Source organism: Symphalangus syndactylus, chromosome 2 (assembly GCF_028878055.3).
Source record: "Symphalangus syndactylus isolate Jambi chromosome 2, NHGRI_mSymSyn1-v2.1_pri, whole genome shotgun sequence".
Classification (NCBI taxonomy): Eukaryota; Metazoa; Chordata; class Mammalia; order Primates; family Hylobatidae; genus Symphalangus; species Symphalangus syndactylus.
In genome coordinates, this window is record NC_072424.2 from 8,906,841 (window position 1) to 8,927,236 (window position 20,396).

The 20,396-nt window shown below is 51.2% G+C and overlaps 2 protein-coding genes across 2 annotated transcripts in view; one reads left to right on the forward strand and one right to left on the reverse strand.

Annotated features, from left to right (window-relative positions):
* The window catches only part of MGMT (O-6-methylguanine-DNA methyltransferase), a 299,041-nt gene that overhangs the window by 235,999 nt on the left and 42,646 nt on the right, over nt 1-20,396 (reverse strand). The window lies entirely within an intron of this gene.
* On the forward strand, nt 8,518-19,033 carry LOC134733956 (uncharacterized). The gene is given in 8 exon segments (XM_063624966.1): nt 8,518-8,669; nt 12,105-12,204; nt 14,600-14,743; nt 15,027-15,054; nt 16,211-16,315; nt 18,268-18,521; nt 18,523-18,590; nt 18,629-19,033. Coding segments are annotated over 8 exon segments (1,200 nt in total). The 3' UTR covers nt 18,978-19,033.

Below are 20,396 nucleotides of genomic sequence, written 5' to 3' on the forward strand. Positions count from 1 at the left end.
AATTCCTGTTTTTCTTCAAACCAGAGTAGTCTTAGCTGATCTACTGCTGTATCCCCAGCATTTAGAATAACAGTGCCTGGCACCCAGAATTTCTCAGCAAATATATGTTGAACAAAATATCTAATTATATGAATCGTGCAATGATAATTGAGATAGGAATTCACAAGAACTCCAGGATTAATGAGAGCCTGTATCAAGGGGTTGGATGTCCTGGGGAGTCCAGGAAGGCTTCCTGGAGGAGGTGCTGAGAGAGGAGGGATAGTGTTATAGTTTTCTGGGTGGAGAGGAGGAGGAGAGGAGAGACTGAAGCAGGCAGGTGCGCACAGGCAAAGGCACTGGCGCTGGAAGAAGCACAGAGCGTTAAGGAGCAGAAGGTGGTGGCCAGGTCACCAGGAGGGAGAGGACCTGGCTTTGAGATGACGCTGCCTCAGCAGCTCCTGGAGCTGTGAGGGCCAAGTCCTGGGATGCAAGTCGGAGAAACGAGGGAGAACACGGATTCCAGGCGTGTCAAGGGCAGGGACAGGGAGAGGTGTCTGGGAGGCTGCAGCCACAACCACCAGAGACAGGGTGACAATGTGTGTGCAAGCTCCTCCAGGCAAATCATAGAATCTGCTCTGGCTACAAGTGTGCTGTGAAAAGAAGAAAAGGAAAAAGCTAACCACCTACTACACCCAAACACAAGGTTCACAGCTGCATAAAACAGGGCCTGTCCTAGAAAGAGGAATTCCCAGCCCTTCTTCCCTGAAGCTGCCACTGGAACCTCAGGGAACACACCGGGGCAGAGAGGCCCTCGGTGTACCATCGAAGGAAAGCAGGCAGCCCCAGTGTCCCATCTAACTCAAACACGCCAGCTTCGAATCTGCAGAATAAACAACGACGTGGAAGACCCAAATGTTTAGGACTTCCAGAATTTGAACCGTTGGTCCTAAGGGGGCTCCAAAAGCTGTAACAGGGCATGTGCACATAATGGGACAGCCGTGTCGCTGAGAGTACCCCAATCTAAGGGGCAATCAGACAAGCAGGCGTCCAGTGGACTCAGTGCTGTCTGCCTCTCGGACTTGCACAGGGACGACAACACAGCCCACATTTGGGACGCCCAAGCGATTCAACAGTCGGGCTTCCTAATGTCCCCACTTCCCATCCCGCGAAGCACAAGCCCGTGGCCCCACAGCCCGGACATGCTCCCGGCACCACCACGGCATCCACTTAAACCACATGAGTGGCTGATGGTAATTGGTGGCAGAAAAAAATTGATTTTTCATGGCTATTTGGAGACCTCTGGAAAAATGAAATGAATTTCGTTTCATCTCCCTTTTAACATGAATGGCGTTTAAATAACAATGTTCTGAATTAAGCAGTTGGCGCCAGAGGCCAGTTCCTGCCATATTAAAAGGAAGAGACGCAGAAACAGAAACTATCTTCTTTTTTCCCCTACTGGTAGCCGTTTTCCAGGCCTGCTGCACTAAAAACCGTCAGGTCTAAAAACCGTCCTTCCAGGACCATCTTTGCAGCTCTCTGTCTTTCCCTCTTAACCATTTCCACTGCCGGTATCCTGTGCAATGAAAACACACAGAAACAGACTAGCCGGGTGTGGTGACGTGCACCTGCAGTCAGTCCCACCTATCCAGAGGCGGAGGTGGGAGAATCGCCTGAGTCCTGGAGTTCCAGACCAGCCTGGGCAGCACAGTGAGACCACACCTCAAAAACATAAAAAAGAACAGGCTAAAAGGGAGAAATCACCTGCCTCCTTGTAAGCTGTTTACAAACAAGGTAGCCCAGGTCCCCTGTGGCCTGGGCTTCGGGTCTGTGTGAAGGGGGAGATTGGCTGACCTGAGGGAGGAAGAGGACCGTGTCTGACTGTCTCACAACCTCCCACAAAGACATCACAAGATGAAAACTAGCTTTGCAATCTCCCTTCTGAACAGGGAATAAGGGGCATTGGGGAAGCCCCTCTCTTCCTTGGGACTCATGCTCAGTCCGCCTCAAAATCAGGCACAAGATAGTATTTTAATTAAAAAAAAAAAAAGCATATGTCAAAAATACTTCATCCCTATCACCTAATCATAAACCTGGCCACGTGGTGTGGCTGATGCTCACCAAGTATAAAGGGCCACGGCTAAGAGACCCCACCCGTGGTCCCCGCTGTAACCAGGGGTCTCCCCGCGGATTCAGCTGGGTCACATCCAACCCGAGACAGTCAAGTGTGGCTCAGTTCATTCTGCTCTCACAACCAAAAGGGGTTCTGTTACGTTGAAATCGCTTCACCAAACAAAACTGGAGCTGCCACCTGGGATGTCAAACTGAGAAGGGATCCAAACGGCGCTGCCAAATGCCACCCCAAAGGCTCCTGGTGGGGGCCTAACATGGGATCCCTGGAAAAAGGGAAATACTCTTGTTTGTGGCTAAAGTTCTGTGAACCCGGCTACACGCGTGCAAAAACCGAGGGGGAGATTCTGCATTAGAATTACATAACCAGGCCTGCGAATTAAAAGAAGGTTTCTATCTGAAGCCGCATTCCACAGATACTGCTCATGTCTTGGCTTACGCACAGACTTCCAGGGTCTGGGTCCTGGAACAGGAGGTGTGCCGGTTTTTATTACTGTCATCGAAGCCGGCCCCGCACAGCAGAGCACCTTTCTGATTAATGATGCTTTGGTTGTAAAGAATACTCTAACAACAAGAGCCCTGGGGAATTAGGGATGGTCGAAGAATGAGCCCTGGCAGCAAGGTTTCAGAAGCACCCCAGGCACGTGCGTCTTATTAAAGGGCTCAGCATAGTCATCGAAATAACACACGACGTGTGGAACATTATAAAACCAACGTGAAGATGCCTACACATCAGATCCCAGAAGCAGACGGACATCTAAGGAAATCTGTTCACTGGTCTTTAAATCTCCCATTTTGAGATATAAACTGGCACCTGTCTACATTTAAAAATCATACTTAACATAAAATCTGGTTTTCTTTTCTGAACTCTTCCTTTTGGTACATACATGGAACTAAATATGAGTAATGCAGGAAGATAAATGCTGTTCTGAAGCTCACGCACTGCTTTGAATCTGTGCAATCAAGTAGGAAATCAGTCAGCAAGCAGTTAACATACAAACTGCTGTGTGTGTGTGTGTGTGTGAAAGAAATAGATCACACCTACAGAAAAGGGCAGAAAACATAAATGTGTACAGTTTTAACAAATTGCTCCAAAAATTCCCTGGAACTTCAAGCACTTTGGAACAATGTTTCCAGATTGTAACTGCCACTCCCATATCCATTCCGACAGTTTAGCTAAACCAACTCTAGCTCTAACTGACAATTGGTTTGTGATACCAGAACACTGTCAAGATGAGCCTATAAAAGTCTTTCTGGGGCCGAGTGCGGTGGCTCACACCTGTAATCCCAGCACTTTGGGAGGCTGAGACAGGTGGATCACGAGGTCAGGAGATCGAGACCATCCTAGCTAACACGGCAAAACCCCGTCTCTACTAAAAATACAAAAAATTTGCCGGGCATGGTGGTGGGCACCTGTAGTCCCAGCTACTCAGGAGGCTGAGGCAGGAGAATGGTGTGAACCTGGGAGGCGGAGGCTGCAGTGAGCCGAGATCACTCCACTGCACTCCAGCCTGGGCGACGGAGCGAGACTCCGTCTCAAAAAAAAAAAAAAAAGTCTTTTTGGAAGCTTCTTAGTAACTACTACCTGTTTCTTTAAGAGGTTCCATAAAAGGCTTTCCTACTTGCCATGTCACTGCAGACCAAATAAAAATCTATATGAAGAGGTTCCATGAAACGAATGTCCCAGTGTTGAGGGGTGTGCAAACCTGAGTACACTCAGGTGTACATGCACGGTGCACAGCAGAGCTGGGAGACACGGCCACAGGCTAAACCCTGTGCGTCCTCTAGCTAATTGTGTAGAGGAAAACATTTTAACGCTAAAATACAGACAAAATGAAAAACTAGAAGTTGTTTTTGTTTGTTTGTTTGGCAAGGCTGCAGGGGCCTGAGCACACCAGAGATGCCAATCGTCCTTGAGGGCAGGAGGTAGTGCAGCCAGCTTAGGCCTTAGAACCCTGGAACGTCCCTGTGCCGGCGCCAGGAGGCAGAGCGGGCAGCCACTCTTTGGTTTCAGAAGGTCACTGGCTGCTCTGCCTTCACGACACTCCCAGGTCATTAGGACACAGTAGGTACCAGTGCACCTTCTCACACAGACCTTGACTTCAACACAGTCACAATGGACACTTGGCCATCAAGAGACGCTTCTGCTACCTCCAAGGCACCTGGCAGTGTCTGAGTGGGCACTTCCAGGAGGCTGGGACCCCGCTAGTCTCTAGGAGGATAATGAAACCCACCATGGGAACCTGACCCTAACTCCAGGACGCCTGGCTTCTGACAAGCACATTGTGGATTCACACAATCTCGTGAATCCAGCCAGGGTCCTGCCTGGTCAGAAATACCATGGCACCCTCTGCTCAGAACACGAGGCCACCTCCACTCTCTCTATGGAGCTGGCAGGACTGTGGCTGTTCCTTTAAAATCAAACGGTGCTTCCCCAGCCTCTAGACAACGGGAATGCATTAGAAGAGAAGAGCTTTCATAGTCCCCAAATCCTGTGAAAGCAAGATGGACTCCACGGTGGAGGGAACCCCAAGTCTTGTGTGAACCAGGGAGCTGTGCCCGTCCACCATGGCAGCCCGGCCCTCCCGGCAGCATGGGCTTCAAGACCTGCCTATGAATCTCTTCGAGCTTACCCCAGGCCCGAGACATCCGAGACCTCAGCACAGTCTCGTGCCTGATTGAATCATACCACACTTCAGCCTTCATCAAGCGTGATTCCTTTAGTTTACTATGAAAAAGACAATGAGAAAACACCATGTTTTCCCTCATTTTTAACTAGCCCTGCTAGCACTTCCTACGCTAACATCCGTGATAATGCCAACTGCCTTGCAGAAGGGAAAGAAGCTGCCCCGGCCATGTGGCCTGGCCAGGATGGCGCTCACCCCACAGGGCTCTGGCCCGGGTCGCCCTCCTGTGCCTGCCGAGGCCCCCGCCGGGTCGCACATCTCACCCCGCCAGCAGCACACTCCTCACAACCTGGGAATTTTCTGGCACTTCAGGAACCAACTAACTGCTGTGCTGCACAGTGACAGTCTGTCATGAGGAGTAAAGAGGTGGCAGGCTGGTGTTCAAAATGAAATGTCACTTCTTAAAACTGTTACGGCTTGGGAAGCTTCAGCTTAAATATGTCATGGCAGAAAATAACCTCATTCCTTATAGCCTCTAAAGTTGGGTGAAGTTTCACTGACTTGTTAGAGAATAAGTAACGTGCGAACACAAGAAGATCTGACGGAAACATCAACTTTCTCAATTAAGTAAGGCAGCCAAAGCCACTAATTCCTGCCCCAAGCAGGTGCCGGGGGCTCTCTGTGGCCACTGTGGAGCAGCCTGGACAGTCCTGTCCACTGGCTGAGGGGAAGCTCCTCTTTCTCCTCGTCCAGACATCGACATGGGATTACACCCCTCCCCACCAAGGAAGGACCTTGTACTAGCAAAGTACCAAGTGTTTGTAATGAAGCCATGGGAAGAAAGCCATGGTTAATAAAATTTTCCACCTGCACTGGGATGGAATTTGTACATTCAGAATGTGTGGTTTTTGCGTCATGTTACCCACTTAATGATATAATCAGTCAATACGGATTTACCATAATGTGTGTCTCCAGGTTCAACAACCAAACCATTGTGTGCACAGATCCTACGGACAAAGAGCACTGTGGGGTGGGGGCTCCAGGACAGGCGCCCACCCCAGCCTCAGGGCAATCTCCGGCAACCGTCCAGGAGTCACACACTCACACAAGAAAGGAACGGCAGCTTTCTGCAAAGCCTACAGGCACTTCCGGCCACCTGAGGCAAAGGCATTACCTGTGTCCAGGGGCCCAAGGCAGTAAGCCCCTCCTCTCCCAGCCCGTGACCCCTGCATGGCCCCCATGCCCTTCCCAGGCATTCCTTGGTGCATTCTACAAATGGTAAGATGCACCCTGCCAAGAAGATCTGAGTAAAACTAGGGAGGAGCTATTTCCGGTGACCTCCAACCCCCACCAGACTCAGCAGCATTCTGATGGCTTCTTTATCTCCCACTCACCCTTACCCAGGCTTCCCAGAGCAAGGAATTCTTCTCCATTACGTTCCGTGGTTCTGTGTGCATTAAGTCCCGGCAGCTCAGTTCAGCACACAGGGCCCTTTGCTGCCTGCTCAGTCCAGACCACTGGTCAGTCCATCTCCCACCGGCCCTGCGTGCGCTGCGCTGGCATGCTTCCCTCTGCACACATGGGCCCCGGTCTGCAAACGGCAGAGGGATGTTCTCATGGCAGGCAGCCTGCATGTCCTCCTCGAGCTGCAACTCCTGCGCCATGCTGGCACTAGCACTGGGGAGGGTGCACAGGCCTCAGCTGCGGTCCCCTGGACAGCAAGGTGCAGCCTCGGCCTGTGGGGCCTGCCCTGGGCCTGGGGTGGGCAGCACGTATTTGTTGAGCCAACGCTGTGGGCGGATGTAGACCCCCTGACCCCCGCAGGTAGAGGGTCCCTCCGGCAGCTCTGGCCACATCTCCCCAAGGTACCAGATGGAAACACCCTCCCTGGGGGCCTGGGAGAGCCTGGACTCCTCCAGGACTGAGGCGAGTCTCTCAGCAGCTGCTCTAGGATACAGTTTGAATCTGGCCCCAGCTGTGAGCCAGACTGCCAGAGGCTCCCTCTCTGAGGCTACCAGTGGGTGACTTCCTTTCTTACATGAGGTCACTAAGTCCCTTCCATCCAGTAATCTGGAAGAATCTTCACACTGCAGGTCTCTGAATTGCAGTGAGCTGTGAGGCCAGTGACTCCCACCAAGAGGCTGGGCAGGGGCCTCGCTCACTGCATCCAGAGCTTCCCGGAACTCACCTCGCATGCAGCCACCCTGGGCAACAGGGGGACACACAGACTGAAATCCCCTGTGTCCAGCCTGGTGTGACCTCCTCACTTCCCAAATAACGAAACTGAGGGAAAAGGGGCACTTGGAGCTGGCGAGGTCACTCTGATGATGTGCGGGGCCTGAGCTCTGAGCGGCCCAGACACCAGCTCTCCATCCCCACCTGAGATCAGAACTGGCCCTGAAACTGCTTCCAGGAGGGCCATGCCCAGTCAGGCTGGGCACCTGGACATCTGACAGGAATCCGGGGACAGCAGGTGGCGGGGCAATCCTGTGTGCCATAGGGGCTCTGTACGCACACCGTAGGGGTTCTGCACCCGCACCATAGGGGCTCTGTACCCGCACCGTAGGGGCTCTGCACTCTCACCGTAGGGGTTCTGTAGGCGCACCTTAGGCATTCTGTGCCCGCACCATAGGGGCTCTGCACCCTCACTGTAGGGGCTCTGTACCCGCACCGTAGGGGTTCTGTAGGCGCACCTTAGGGGCTCTGTACCCTCACCGTAGGGGCTCTGCACCCACACCATAGGGGCTCCGTACGCGCACCATAGGGGTTCTGTACTCGCACCTTAGGGGTTCTGTACCCTCACTGTAGGGGCTCTGTACGTGCACCATAGGGGCTCCACACCCTTACCGTAGGATTTCTGTAGGCGCACCTTAGGGGTTCTGTACCCACACCATAGGGGCTCTGCACCCGCACCATAGGGGCTCTGTACATGGTTCTGTACCTGCACTTTAGGGGTTCTGTAGGCGCACCTTAGGGGCTCTGTACGCATACCATAGGGGCTCTGCACCTGCACTGTAGGGTCTCTGTACGTGCATGGTAGGAGTAGACAAGGAGATGGAAGGAGATGCTTTAGGACACGTGCATACAATGGGACACTCTGGTTTCGGCAACCTCGGTCAAGTGTCACGGGTAGCAGCCCCACTCGTCCTCTGAGTCCTGTCTGCAGCAGCTCTAACAGCAGGGTCAGGTAGCTGTGACAGCGGCTGTACATCACAGAGTCAGAAATATTTCCGAGCTGGCCCATTTCAGGACACATTTGCCATCCTGATCTGAAGGATCCTGAGAGCATCTGTTTTGTCTGATCCCATCTTTTTCTGCCCACTGATCAACACATCACGAGCTCACGCAGATAAACCAGATGCTTGCTGCACTGCCTGTGGCACTACAACCTCAACAGTGATGCTGTCACAAACGTCTTCTGGAATTTTCTTTATTCTTTTTCTTTTTTGGTAGAGACAGGGTCTTGCTATGTTGCCCAGGCTGAGCTCAAACTTCTGGCCTCACGCAATCCTCCCGTAGCACTGAGATTACAGGTGTGGTGGCTGGAATTTTCTAAGTCGTGGTGTAGACAGACTGGCTATCCTCTAATGCAAAGCAACGCCACCAGCCACCAGTCAACACCCACGAGCCGCTGACGTGCCGGCCACCAGTCAACACCCATGAGCATTAAGCCTGCGCACCACTGAGAACCAAGAGAACTAAGTCCTCTTTACCCTTAGCAAAGACTAAGTTTCATGAAATTTCTGCAGGGAAGAATTCTTGGGTGAGACGCGTGGGATGATTTATGACTCGGTGTCCCGGATGGAAGAGCCTGGTGTTCCAGACACGCTCCGGCAGCTGTGAACAAGTGAGCCTTGATAGCACCGGGCTCCGTAAAGGTCTCGTGCTCCTGGAGCGACAGGCTCCATCTCACGGCGAGGCCACACAGCAGAGGAAGTGCGTCCTGCTTCCAAATGATTAACCCGATGCTCTAGTCCACAAGGCAGGAAATTTTATGTTCTAAATTAGTTACATTATACCCAAAACCTATCAGTGGCTTGATAACTTGAACATATAATTCTATACCTTTTACTCTTTAAACAATAATTCAGTCTAATCCTGCAGCTGAAGCCAAGATTTCCAGGCCGAAAGTGCACTTTCCATTTGATTAAATACTAATAAATGCAAGAATAAAATACCAGTCTTTTATCTTACAGTAAATTCTTCAAAAACCATATACTCTAACAATTAATTATTTCTCTGGAGAAAGGGACAGGCCCTTCCCCTCGAAGACAGCTTAGTAGTCTCCGAGTCTTAATTATGACAGATAAAACATAATTTATAGTAGTCTAGGGCTTACAGAAAAATGACATCATAGTCGAGGTTCTTTGATTCTTGAAGTGAACTGTCAGTAGTCAGGGCTCTGGGAGGAGCGCCCCAATCACCGCCAGGCCCGAAAGAGTCAGGGCAGTCCCTCTTCCTGCGGAGACATGCCCCAGGCACAGAGCTACTATAGTACAAACGGCGAGATATATACGTATACAGCTGATGCTCGGACAGTGCAGGGGTTGGGATGTCGAAGCCCCAGTCAAAAATCCACATAACCTTTTGACTCCCCCAAAACTTAACTGCTAATAGCCTACTGTTGAATGGAAGTCTTAATGATAACATAGACATTCAACTAACACATATTGTGTATGTTATGCATATTATACACTGTATTCTTACAACAAAATGAACTAGAAAAAGTGATTAAGACAATCCGAAGGAAGTGAAAATCTATTTACTATTCATTAAGTGGAATTGGATCATCATGAAGGTCTTCATCATCTCCATGGTGAGTAGGCAGGGGAGGGGTAGGAGGGGGAGGGGTAGGAGGGGGAGGGGGAGGGGGAGGAGGCAGAGGGGGAGGGGGAGGGGGAGGAAGGGGGGAGGGGGAGGAAGGGGGGAGGGGGAGGAAGGGGGGAGGGGGAGGAAGATGGGGAGGAGGAAGAAGATGGGGGGAGGGGGAGGAAGAGGAGGGGGAGGAAGGGGGAGGAAGGGGGAGGGGGAGGAAGGGGGAGGAAGGGGGAGGGGGAGGAAGGGGGAGGAAGGGGGAGGGGGAGGAAGGGGGAGGAAGGGGGAGGGGGAGGAAGGGGGAGGAAGGGGGAGGGGGAGGAAGGGGGAGGGGGAGGAAGGGGGAGGGGGAGGAAGGGGGAGCGGGAGGAAGGGGGAGGGGGAGGAAGGGGGAGGGGGAGGAAGGGAGAGGGAGGGGGAGGGGGAGGAAGGGAGAGGAAGGGAGGGGGAGGAGGAGGGGGAGGAGGAGTGGGAGGGGGAGGGGGAGGGGGGAGGGGAGGAAGAGAGGGGGAGTAGGAGGGGGGAGGGGAGGAAGAGAGGGGGAGGAGGAGGGGAGGAAGAGAGGGGGAGGAGGAGAGGAGGAAGAGAGGGGGAGGAGGAGGGGGGAGGGGAGGAAGAGGGGGAGGGGAGGAAGGGGGGAGGAGGGGAGGAGGAGGGGGAGGGGGAGGGGGGAGAGGGAGGAAGGGGAGGGGGAGGAAGGGGAGGGGGAGGAAGGGGAGGGGGAGGATGGGGGACGAGGGAGAAGGGGAGGAGGAGGAGGGGAGGAGGAGGAGGGGAGGAAGACAGGGAGGAGGGGGAGGAAGACAGGGGGGAGGGGGAGGAAGACAGGGGGGAGGGGGAGGAAGACAAGGAGGAGGGGGAGGAAGAGATGGGGAGGAGGAGGGGGAGGAAGAGATGGGGAGGGGGAGGAGGAGGAAGAGGGGGAGGAGGGGGGAGGAGGAAGAGGGGGAGGAGGAAGAGGGGGAGGAGGAAGAGGGGGAGGAGGGGGGAGGAGGAAGAGGGGGAGGAGGGGGGAGGAGGAAGAGGGGGAGGAGGGGGGAGGAGGAAGAGGGGGAGGAGCAGAAAGGGGGAGGGGGTAGGAGGAAGAGGGGAGGAGGAAGGGGGAGGGAGGAGGAAGGGGGAGGGGGGAGGAGGGAGGAGGAAGAGGAGGAAGAGGGGGAGGAGGGGGAAGAGGGAAGGTGGGAGGAGGGTGGGGAAGAGGGTGAGGAGGGGGGAAGAGGGGGAGGGGGAGGAGGGGAGAGGATGGAGGGGGGAGGATGGGGGAGGAGGTGGAGAGGAGGAGGGGAAAGGGGAGGGGAAAGGGGAGGGGAAAGGGGAGGGGAAGGGGGAGGGGAAGGAAGAGGAGGGAGATGGGGAGGGGGAAGGGAGGGGAAAGAAGAGGAGGGGGATGGAGGAGGAGGGGAAGGGGAAGGAAGTGGGGGAGGAGGACGGGAAGGGGGAGGGGAAGGAAGTGGGGGAAGAGGACGGGAAGGGGGAGGGGAAGGGGAGGAGAAGGAAGAGGACGGGGAGGAGGATGGGGAGGAGGATGGGGAGGGGGAAGGGAGGGGGAGGAGGAGGGGAGGGGGAAGGGAGGGGGAGGGGAAGGGGAGGGGGAAGGGAGGAGGAGGAGGGGAGGGGGAAGGGAGGGGGAGGAGGGGGGAAGAGAGGGGGAGGAGGAGGGGAAGGGAGGGGGAGGAGGGGAAGGGAGGGGGAGGAGGAGGGGAGGGGGAAGGGAGCAGAAGGGGGAGGGGGAGGGGGAGGGGGAGGGGGAGGGGGAGGGACGAGAGGAGGGGCAGGGACAGTCTTGCTGTCTCTGCGGTAGCTGAGGTAGGAGAACTTCTAAGTGTAAGTGGATCCACACAGTTCAGACCCGTCTTGTCCAAGGGCCAACTGTGTGTGTGTGTGTGTGTGTGTGTGTGTGTGTGTGTGTGTATGTATGTGTACACACATCATTTAGAATTTTCTCATCTTTAAGATTTAAAAAGTTTTTTCACATATTTTGTCAATTAAGGAAGTAAACCAAGTAAAATGCTGCTGAAGGAAGGTGGTAAGTTCCAAAGATGAAAATTTTGTTTTCTATCATTATAAACAGAGCGTCTGGCCAGGACACCAATGTCTGACACAGTGCGATACGCTTCCTGATGTGGAGCCCACATGAGGGTGGTGCCCGGTGCAGCCATCCCATGCCCTCCCACAGGATGATGGAGACAGCACTCCCTCCCCAGAGATGCCCACCACTGGGAGCCCACGGAGGTGCAAAATATCTCCGAATAAGGCAGGCAGGCCTGAGCCACACAACATCTGCTAAAGCATTCACATATTCTCACTGCAGGTGACAAAGCCACAACCCATCATGGTAGGGAACTGGGGGAAAACTTCTGTGGGAAACCCAAAGGAGAATACTCATTCATTCAATTAGCAGTCCCGGGCTGCGGCGTCACAGCTACATTAGGGAATATGCTTTCCCGTGGGGTCACAGTGAGGGTTTGGAGTCAGGGTGTGGAGACAGGAAGCTGGTCTGGGCCTCAGTCCACCCTGAGCAAACAGGGCCCCAGACTTTTTCCTCCTCTGCAACAGGAGTAGGATGGAGGCGAGTGAGCGCTCTCGCTCACGGCCACCCCACCCTCAGGAAGTGTCGTGCGACACGCGGCCTCATGAGATGCGAGCCCCAGAGCAGGTGCCATGCCCGTGTGTGAGGCCATGACACCCTTCCTCCCGTGAACAGTAAAGCAGATTGGCGATTCAGCATTGGGCAGCCAAAAGGTAAACTGAGGTAGAGAAAGTTGCCAGAGCCATCAAACGAGCCCCGAGCATGTGTCAGTCATGTGGCAACTGAGGACACAGGAGGGGGACAGTGCAGGGAGGCCACAGAACAGAAGTGAGGCAGGGCAGGGAGGGAACAGAAAAAGATTCACGACATGCTCTGGGGAGCCTGTGCTGGGTTGCATGTTTCCTCATAACACCCACCCATTACTAGAAATGAGCTAAGGGGGCCCGTGCCCTCTGGCCAAAGAGGACCACAGGACCTCTGAGGTCCATTCAGAAGACTGCCCCTCGCTGTCCAGGAGCCATGGGCAGAGCACCAGAAACCCCCAAGCTGAGCTCCAGCTACAAGCTTGCCTCCCATCCTAAGGCGTCCCTAAGGCCTTCTTCTACCCTCTGCGCTCACATGGGCAGTCTTACCTGGAGAAGCTGGAGTGGGAGGGATGCATGCGCAGACAGCTGACCGCTGGACACCAGTTTGTTTCCATTGGAGCCCCACCACCAACCGCACTCGGGGTAGAACTGTCGATATTGCTAACCCCAATATTCTATAAGAGCTGCTATTTACATTTTGACGCTGCATAAATTCTCAAAGGTCTCCACTTTCTCCGATGGTGGATTTCCATTTCTGCTATGAGTGCACATAACATTAGTGACCCATAAGCTAACGGCAAAAACCTGGCTGAGTTTCCAAAGGGAAGGAGATGAGCAGGTGCCAAGAACACAGCTCCTTCCATCTCACTAGAAACAAGAAATACTGGGCTTGAATCTGTAAAATGTTATTGGTGGTAGGGGCTGGGGTGGGGGGAAGCTGTTTTCCCAAGCTGCTTTGTATTGATTCAGCTTTTTATTAAAATTAATCTGATAAAAGTCTGAAGTAGATTTCCATTTAGGAGGAATTCTTTACGGTATTGGGAAAGGGAAGGCAACATGCTACACGTTTTGATTCTGCTTCTATAGTAGCTCGCCTGGGTCCAGCTAGTGTCTCACCTGTTCATCACACAGCTCTCCCATCTGCTTTCGGGAAGCACCATGCCGGGTAAGAAGAGGGACACACCTGTATCCCTTCACCCCACCCCACGCCACTGTGATATCAGCGCTGCCCCTGCCCCACTAACTCTTCCTTGCTCTGCTCAGCCATGCACATTTCACCGAGGCAGCCACAGCCTCTAGAAAGAATTCCCTATTTGATGATTTCAATTATGAATGTGCTCCTCTATGGCAACACGTTTCTAATGGCAAAGCTGATGTGGGTCGTGATGAGATCTTGCCCACCATACAGACATCAAAGACAGAAAGGGCCTGGGCTATTGGCTGGAACTTCAAATGGAGCAATAAAAATAGCAAGAGGGGCTGGGAAGAGACGAACTTACAATGAAATATTTAAAGAACTAATATAAAAACTGTCATGAGCTCTTCCTTGGACGTTTAAGCTGGGAACCAGCACGGAGTGAGGCTGTTCACACCCAAACCCGTAGACGCCACATACAGAGTTCAAGTTCAAAGACTGCGTTTAGATCCTGTTCCCTGGACGATCACTGTCTCATTAATTAAAATAAAATAAAATGAAAAATAAAACAGACCCTTCACAGAAAGACTGTTTTGCTCTTTTCCCTGGTTGTGGATTTCTCAGTAGTAGGCAGTAGTAGACATTCAAATGTGATTTTGAAGACTGTACCTCTAACTGCTAGAGGCTCTCATCAACATGGGTAACTACTCCTGCTAAGTACACCTGCTTTCACAGTCTACAGGCCCACCCGTATGCAGGCCACACTAGCTTTCTTCCCTTGAGGTCATACCACTTACAGGATGCGTCAAGACGTCAAGGTCACAAACTCTGGCATGGCCACATTCGAAGGTCCATAACCCAGAGCCAGAGCCCGGATCTGCAGGCAGAAAGTGTCCCAAACTCAGCCAGGAAGGGATAAATATCCGCAATACACTCTGTATCTAGGGGATTGGAGCTTTCACTAAAGCACCAACTTTCCCATTAAAGAGCCAGCTGAAACACGTGCTATCAAGAAATGAGACAGGACCCCCACCCCAAGGACTCTGCACTTTATCTAAGGAGCACTGCCCTTCAACGGGGCCTTGAGGAAATCTCCCGAATCTGGGAACACCACAAGTGGAATCCCCAACCCCACACTCCGCCCTGTGCTCACCACCTCCTGGCTGGACTGTGGGCTCCCAGGGCCGCAGCTGCTGCTCCTGACGGGGCGTTGGCGAGTGGGGAAGCAGCAGCTGTGGGTCCCGCCCGCCCTGCACACATGTCCTCTCAGACGAGATGCCAGGCCACACTGTGCCTGCAGGTGGACCTGCTGCTGGACAGTCAGCACATGTCTCTCAATCCCCTGAACTGTGCCCTCCTTCCTGCCCCCGGCCACTGCAGGAAGCTGAGGGGCAGAGAAGGGGCAGACCCCAACCCTTTCTCTCAGGTCCCATCTATCTGCTGGGTACTGGTTAGAGTCCAATGACCCCCAACACCTAACACAGCTTCCAGAAATTCTGCATGGGCCCAGCTTCTATCAGTCCTGATGCTGATAGCAAGAGGGGTGAGGCCATCTCTGGGTGGGACATGCTCACTGTGTTAGTCCATCTGAGCTGCCATAACAAAATCCTATAGACTGGGTGGCTCATAAACAACAGACATTTATTTCTCACAGTTGTGGAGGCCAGGAAGTCTAAGACCAAGGCGCCAGCAGATTCAGTGCCTGATGAGGCCCCACTTCCTCGCAGATGGTGCCTTCCTGCTGCATCCTCAATCGTACAGGGTGCTATCTCTGAAGTGTCTTTCATAAGGGCACTAACCTAATCTCCCCCCAAAGGCCCCAATTCTTAATACCAACAACTTACGGGTGAGGTTTCGACATGAACTTTGTGGGAGAACAAGCATTTGGACCATAGCACTCACTGTACACAAAAAAAGCAAGAAGGAATCAGACTGAACTAGGAGAAATTTTAGTGGTTTAAATGAAAATATAATGTTTAATATAGAAAAATCATTTTGGCCAAGTTATTTGATTTGAAATACTTGTAATATACATGGGGAAAGATATACATAAAATCCACATTTACACATGGAATCTATGTTTCAATAAAAACAAAGACCACAGTAAAAATAAATGACCCAATGACAAAGTATTGTGCATTGTTCTTCCTTGGAAATAGGAATTATTACAAAATTATATGTAAACAATACCCAATCTTTGCTCAAATAATTGATTGATATAATTGTATCTCTCTCATATTGATATATTCTCACTACCACGAGGAAAACCTCTATTGTATATTCCAAACACAAACAAAAATATAAAACTTTGTGAATGTTATTACAAAAGTCAGCAGGTACATTTTATCTAAATTATAGCAGAATGAATTCTTCAAACAACATTCACAGATGAAAATCTCAGAGATCCGCAGTGTTCATTTCAAAGGTAGCTTGAATTAGAGGAAAAATGCTGGTTGTCAAGAATGAAAAAGCTTTGATAATTAGCTACTTCTTTAAACTCTAAGAACCTAACCTATTAGCAAGCAAACTCACATTAAGTACCTGTTTGTAAACACTTTTTAGAGAAAAGATAATGCCAGTTTCTCCACTTCTACAACTACCCACAGGACTTACTGCACACGGACTGTAACTGGGGCTCAGCTGTGGAGTTTGGAAGCCTCCGTCCGCAATGAAGAAAAGATGCCCCGACGTCCTCAGGAAGGTCACAGCAAGAGTGTGATAAAACTCACTGCATCATGGCCTTCCCTTGGTTTACAACATTCTTTAGAACGTCAAGACATTCTAGTTCTCCTTGTTTTCCGATTTTGAACACCGAGGCCAGGATAAAGCGTCAAGAACTGCCTTGGTGGTCCCCGAGGCTCTGAAGAGGAGCCGCCAGGTCATGTTTCCTGCCACACCCCTGCACTCCTAGACCTGGCACTGTGGATTCTGGGCCTCCTGCTCAGAGCTGCTGTTCCAGACACCTGCCAGCAGCCAGGGGTCGCCGGTTGGCGCCTAATGACCATGTGTTTGGGAGGTAACGTCCCAGACACTCCTTTTGTTTAAATGTTAGGAAATATATTTTTATTGTGGCAAAATACACACAGTATTTATGTTAACTATTTCGTAAGTGTGTAATTCAGTGGCATCAAATACATTCACAAAGTTGTGTATCCATCACCTCTATCTATAGCCAAAATTTTCTCATTAACCTCAGCAAAAGCTCTGCCCCCATTTAACAATAGCTCTCCCCACCGCCCAGCACCCACTATTCTACTTGACCTCTGAATCTGCCTGCTCTGGGTGCCTCATGTCTGTGGACCCATACAGTACTTGTCCTTTTGTGACTGGCTTATATCACTCAGTGTAATGTCTTTAAAGTTTGTCCATGTTGCAGCATGTGCCAGAATTCCCATCCTTTCTAAGGCTGAATAATATTCCATTGCATGGATAAGCCACGTTTAATGTATCCGTTCACTCACAGATAGACGTTTGCGTGTGTTCTCCTTTTGGCCACTGTGAATAATGCTGCTATGAACACCGGTGTACAAATATCTATTCAAGACCCTGCTTTCAATTTTGGGGGTATGTCCTTAGGGGTAGAATTGCTGGGCCACATGTGAATTCTATGCTTCATGTTTTCAGGAACCTCCAGAAGCGTCCCACAGCAGCTGCTCCATTTCACATTCCCACCAGCAACGCACAGGGTTCCAATTTCACCACAGCCTCACCAACGCTTATCATAAACGTTATCAAATATACTTATATTCAAGGCACTGAACAGCACAGACTAGAATTCAACAACTGTTTCATGCATCGCTAAGCCACGACTCAACTCAGAAACAATTAATAGTAAGAGTTGTTTACTGATATTGATGGTATTTCCTTCATGCCAGGCAGTCACTTTCCTCTTCTCTAATCCTTACAAGAGCCCTGCAAATGAGACACAGTCCATTTCTCTGATGATGAAAGACCCAAAGCTCAAAGGCATGAGAACGACCCTTCCAGAGCCCTGGGGTGTTGAAGTCACAGGGAAGAGGTGGTCTGACTTAGGGTGTTGAACACGCCTCAGGTGGTAAGATTAGTTGAGATACTAGTTTATTAACTATAGATTTAAATTAACATGTAACAGAATAAACAAAATGAGCATAGCAAACACTTGTTCTCACTGCAATTCCTTAGGAAGAAGTTAAAGCGGGTGTTTAAAAATAAGTTGATATAAAGAAAACAAGAAGCAAGCACTACTACAGGCAGTACACAAACAGGTGAAACCGATCGCTGAGGGAATGACAGCTCAGGTCAATTAAAGCAGGGATGGCTGCCAACACCTCTCCGCCTCTACCCCACCACGTGCGAGGGCAGAATCAGGGCCTGTTTCTTTCTGCGACCCCCATCTCCAGCATCCTGCATCTACAGAGCAGACACTTAGCAAATTGAATTCACACTGCCTTTTCTTGGCCAGCCACACACCCAGGACTGAGCCCTGAGCTAGGCGGCTTTGAATCCTCGACCTGAAAAGAGGACAGCTAGACTCAGACCCAAGGAAGAGCAGCAGCCAGCCTTGGGGAGAAGGTACCACGAGACAGCGCCATTCCCTCCACAGCAGCCAGTGCTGGGAGCTTGTGCAATGCGGATTCCGATACAGCAGGAGTGGGTAGGTCCAGGTGATGCTGCCAGCCCAGACACCACTTTGAACAGGGGGGCTCTAGGTCTGCACAGATAAAACTAGTCCCAGCTCTAGTGGGATCTAGGGCTCCTGTTAACCTATTCAGAGCTCTGCCCTTAGTATATGCTAGGCCCCTCATCTGATCCCCAAATACCCCTGGGAAGGTCTCTTCACTCTAAAAAACTGATGGCCAGGTGAATATGGCTCTGTTAAACAAAACACACAACCCAGAACCTTGGTGCTGGCTTAACGCAACTACTTTGGGTCCTGTCAGTGTTCTGACCACTAAGAAGCTCATTGCTTAATTCCTGCCATATTCCAAGATGTTTCCCATTACAAGAAGCATGTAGCTGCGTCTGGTATACAGGGTTCCCATCACAGGAAGCACGTGACTGCATCTGATATATGGGGTTCCCATCACAGGAAGCACGTGACTGCATCTGGTATATGGGGTTCCCATCACAGGAAGCACGTGGCTGCATCTGGTATACGAGGTTCCCATCACAGGAAGCACGTGGCTGCATCTGGTATACGGGCTTCCCATCACAGGAAGCACGTGGCTGCATCTGGTATACGGGGTTCCCATCACAGGAAGCACGTGGCCGCATCTGGCTGCGTCTGGTATATGTGGTTCCCAAGACGGGAAGCATGAGGCTGCATCTGGTATACGAGTTCCCATTACAGGAAGCACGTGGCTGCATCTGGTATACCAGGTTCCCATCACAGGAAGAATGTGCCTGTGTCTGGTATATGGGATTCCCATCACAGGAAGCACGTGGCTGCGTCTGATATACAGGGTTCCTACTGCATGAAGCACGTGCCTGCGTCTAGTCTACCAGGTTCCCATCACAGGAAGCACGTGGCTGCGTCTGGCTGCATCTGGTATATGGGGTTCCCATCATGGGAAGCACGTGCCTGCATCTGGTATACTGGTTTCATTTATTTTCCTGCCCTTATTCTGTACCTAAACCCATCATCTATTTCTTATGAATTTTTATTTTCATCAATATGTACACTTCTATCAACTTCCTAAAATTCTTTCTTGACACATATCTTTTACAGATCAATACAATTACTAAACTAACTGAAATAACCAGCAAGCCCCGATGCATGGCAGAGCTGTAGATCTGTCAGCCATAATTTCCAATAGAGCCAATATTGTATCCATTCTCACTCATCAATTCCAGTGTTTTCCCCAAGACACGTGGTTCCTATCATATTTGTCATCCACCAAAACCCTTCCTCAAGGGCACCTGCAGGCCCTCAACGTGCTCCCACCACCAGGTGTGGCTCTGCAGCGATTCAGTCCTCCCACCTGTTCAACATCTTCCAACATTTCACCCATTCTCATGTGTCAATTCCAGCGTTTTCCCCAAGGTATGTGATTTCCTACAAAACCACATATTTCTAACAACTGTGTTATATTTTAGCCTCTAGGAAACACCCGATAATATTCTCCAAGGGATCATCTCTGTGGCGCATCCCATGAACATTTCCTTAGATGCCCCCACCTGGCAACTCTTGGTGTCCTGGTACTGGTGTTCTCCCGAGGAGACAGGGAACAAGACTCATCAGGAAGAGGACAGCAGCCTGCAGGAAGAACCCAGGCTGCTCCAGGACCCCAGCTGGACACTGTGCATCCTGGCACGGCAACCTTGCCACGCTCCCACCTCCAATCTGGCCTTAAGGCCCTCCAACCCTGACCCCAGGATTCTGCCCAGCGCTAGGAAACAGCCCCCAGCTGCGTGCCCCAAGCCTCTGCTGCTCTTCCTTTTCATTCTGGTGCTGGAGCCATTTGGTGTCATCCAATTCATGGGACTTTTCTCAAAAGCTGTGGACAGGAGACGCTTTCTAAAACCCAGAAGTTAGATTTGGTTAAAACAAAAATTACATATATAGATTTCAATGGACCAAGCAACTCTATATCCCAGAATCCCACAATTTAGAAAAAGCTAAATTGACAATACTTAGAGAAATAAATTGGCAGAACAGAATTACTTGTCCAAAGTCACCTCTGGTTAAACTGGAAAATACACGTAAACACAGCATGTCTTTCTTAGTCATACTAGAGTAGAATTTTAACTCAAGATTTAGGAATTCTATCAATTCTAAACAACTTGGAACTCCAGAATAATTAACTACCATTACTGTAAGCTATTTTCTACTTGATAAAACACACCTTTTTCTATAGAAATAGCACAAGGACACAAGGAAATCTGAATGTGCCAGGCACACACACAGAGAAGGAGCCCGACCACACTAATGCGCACAGGAACCATGTGCAGGACCTGGCGTGTGCTGGGTGTGGAAGGTACAATCAGCCCACACTAATGCGCACAGGGAATCGTGTGCACGTGCTGGGCCTGGTGTGTGCTGGGCATGGAAGGTGCAATCCTGCATGTGGTCTCGAGGGGCGGGACTATCATGGGCATCCTGTGAATGGCGGCAGCAC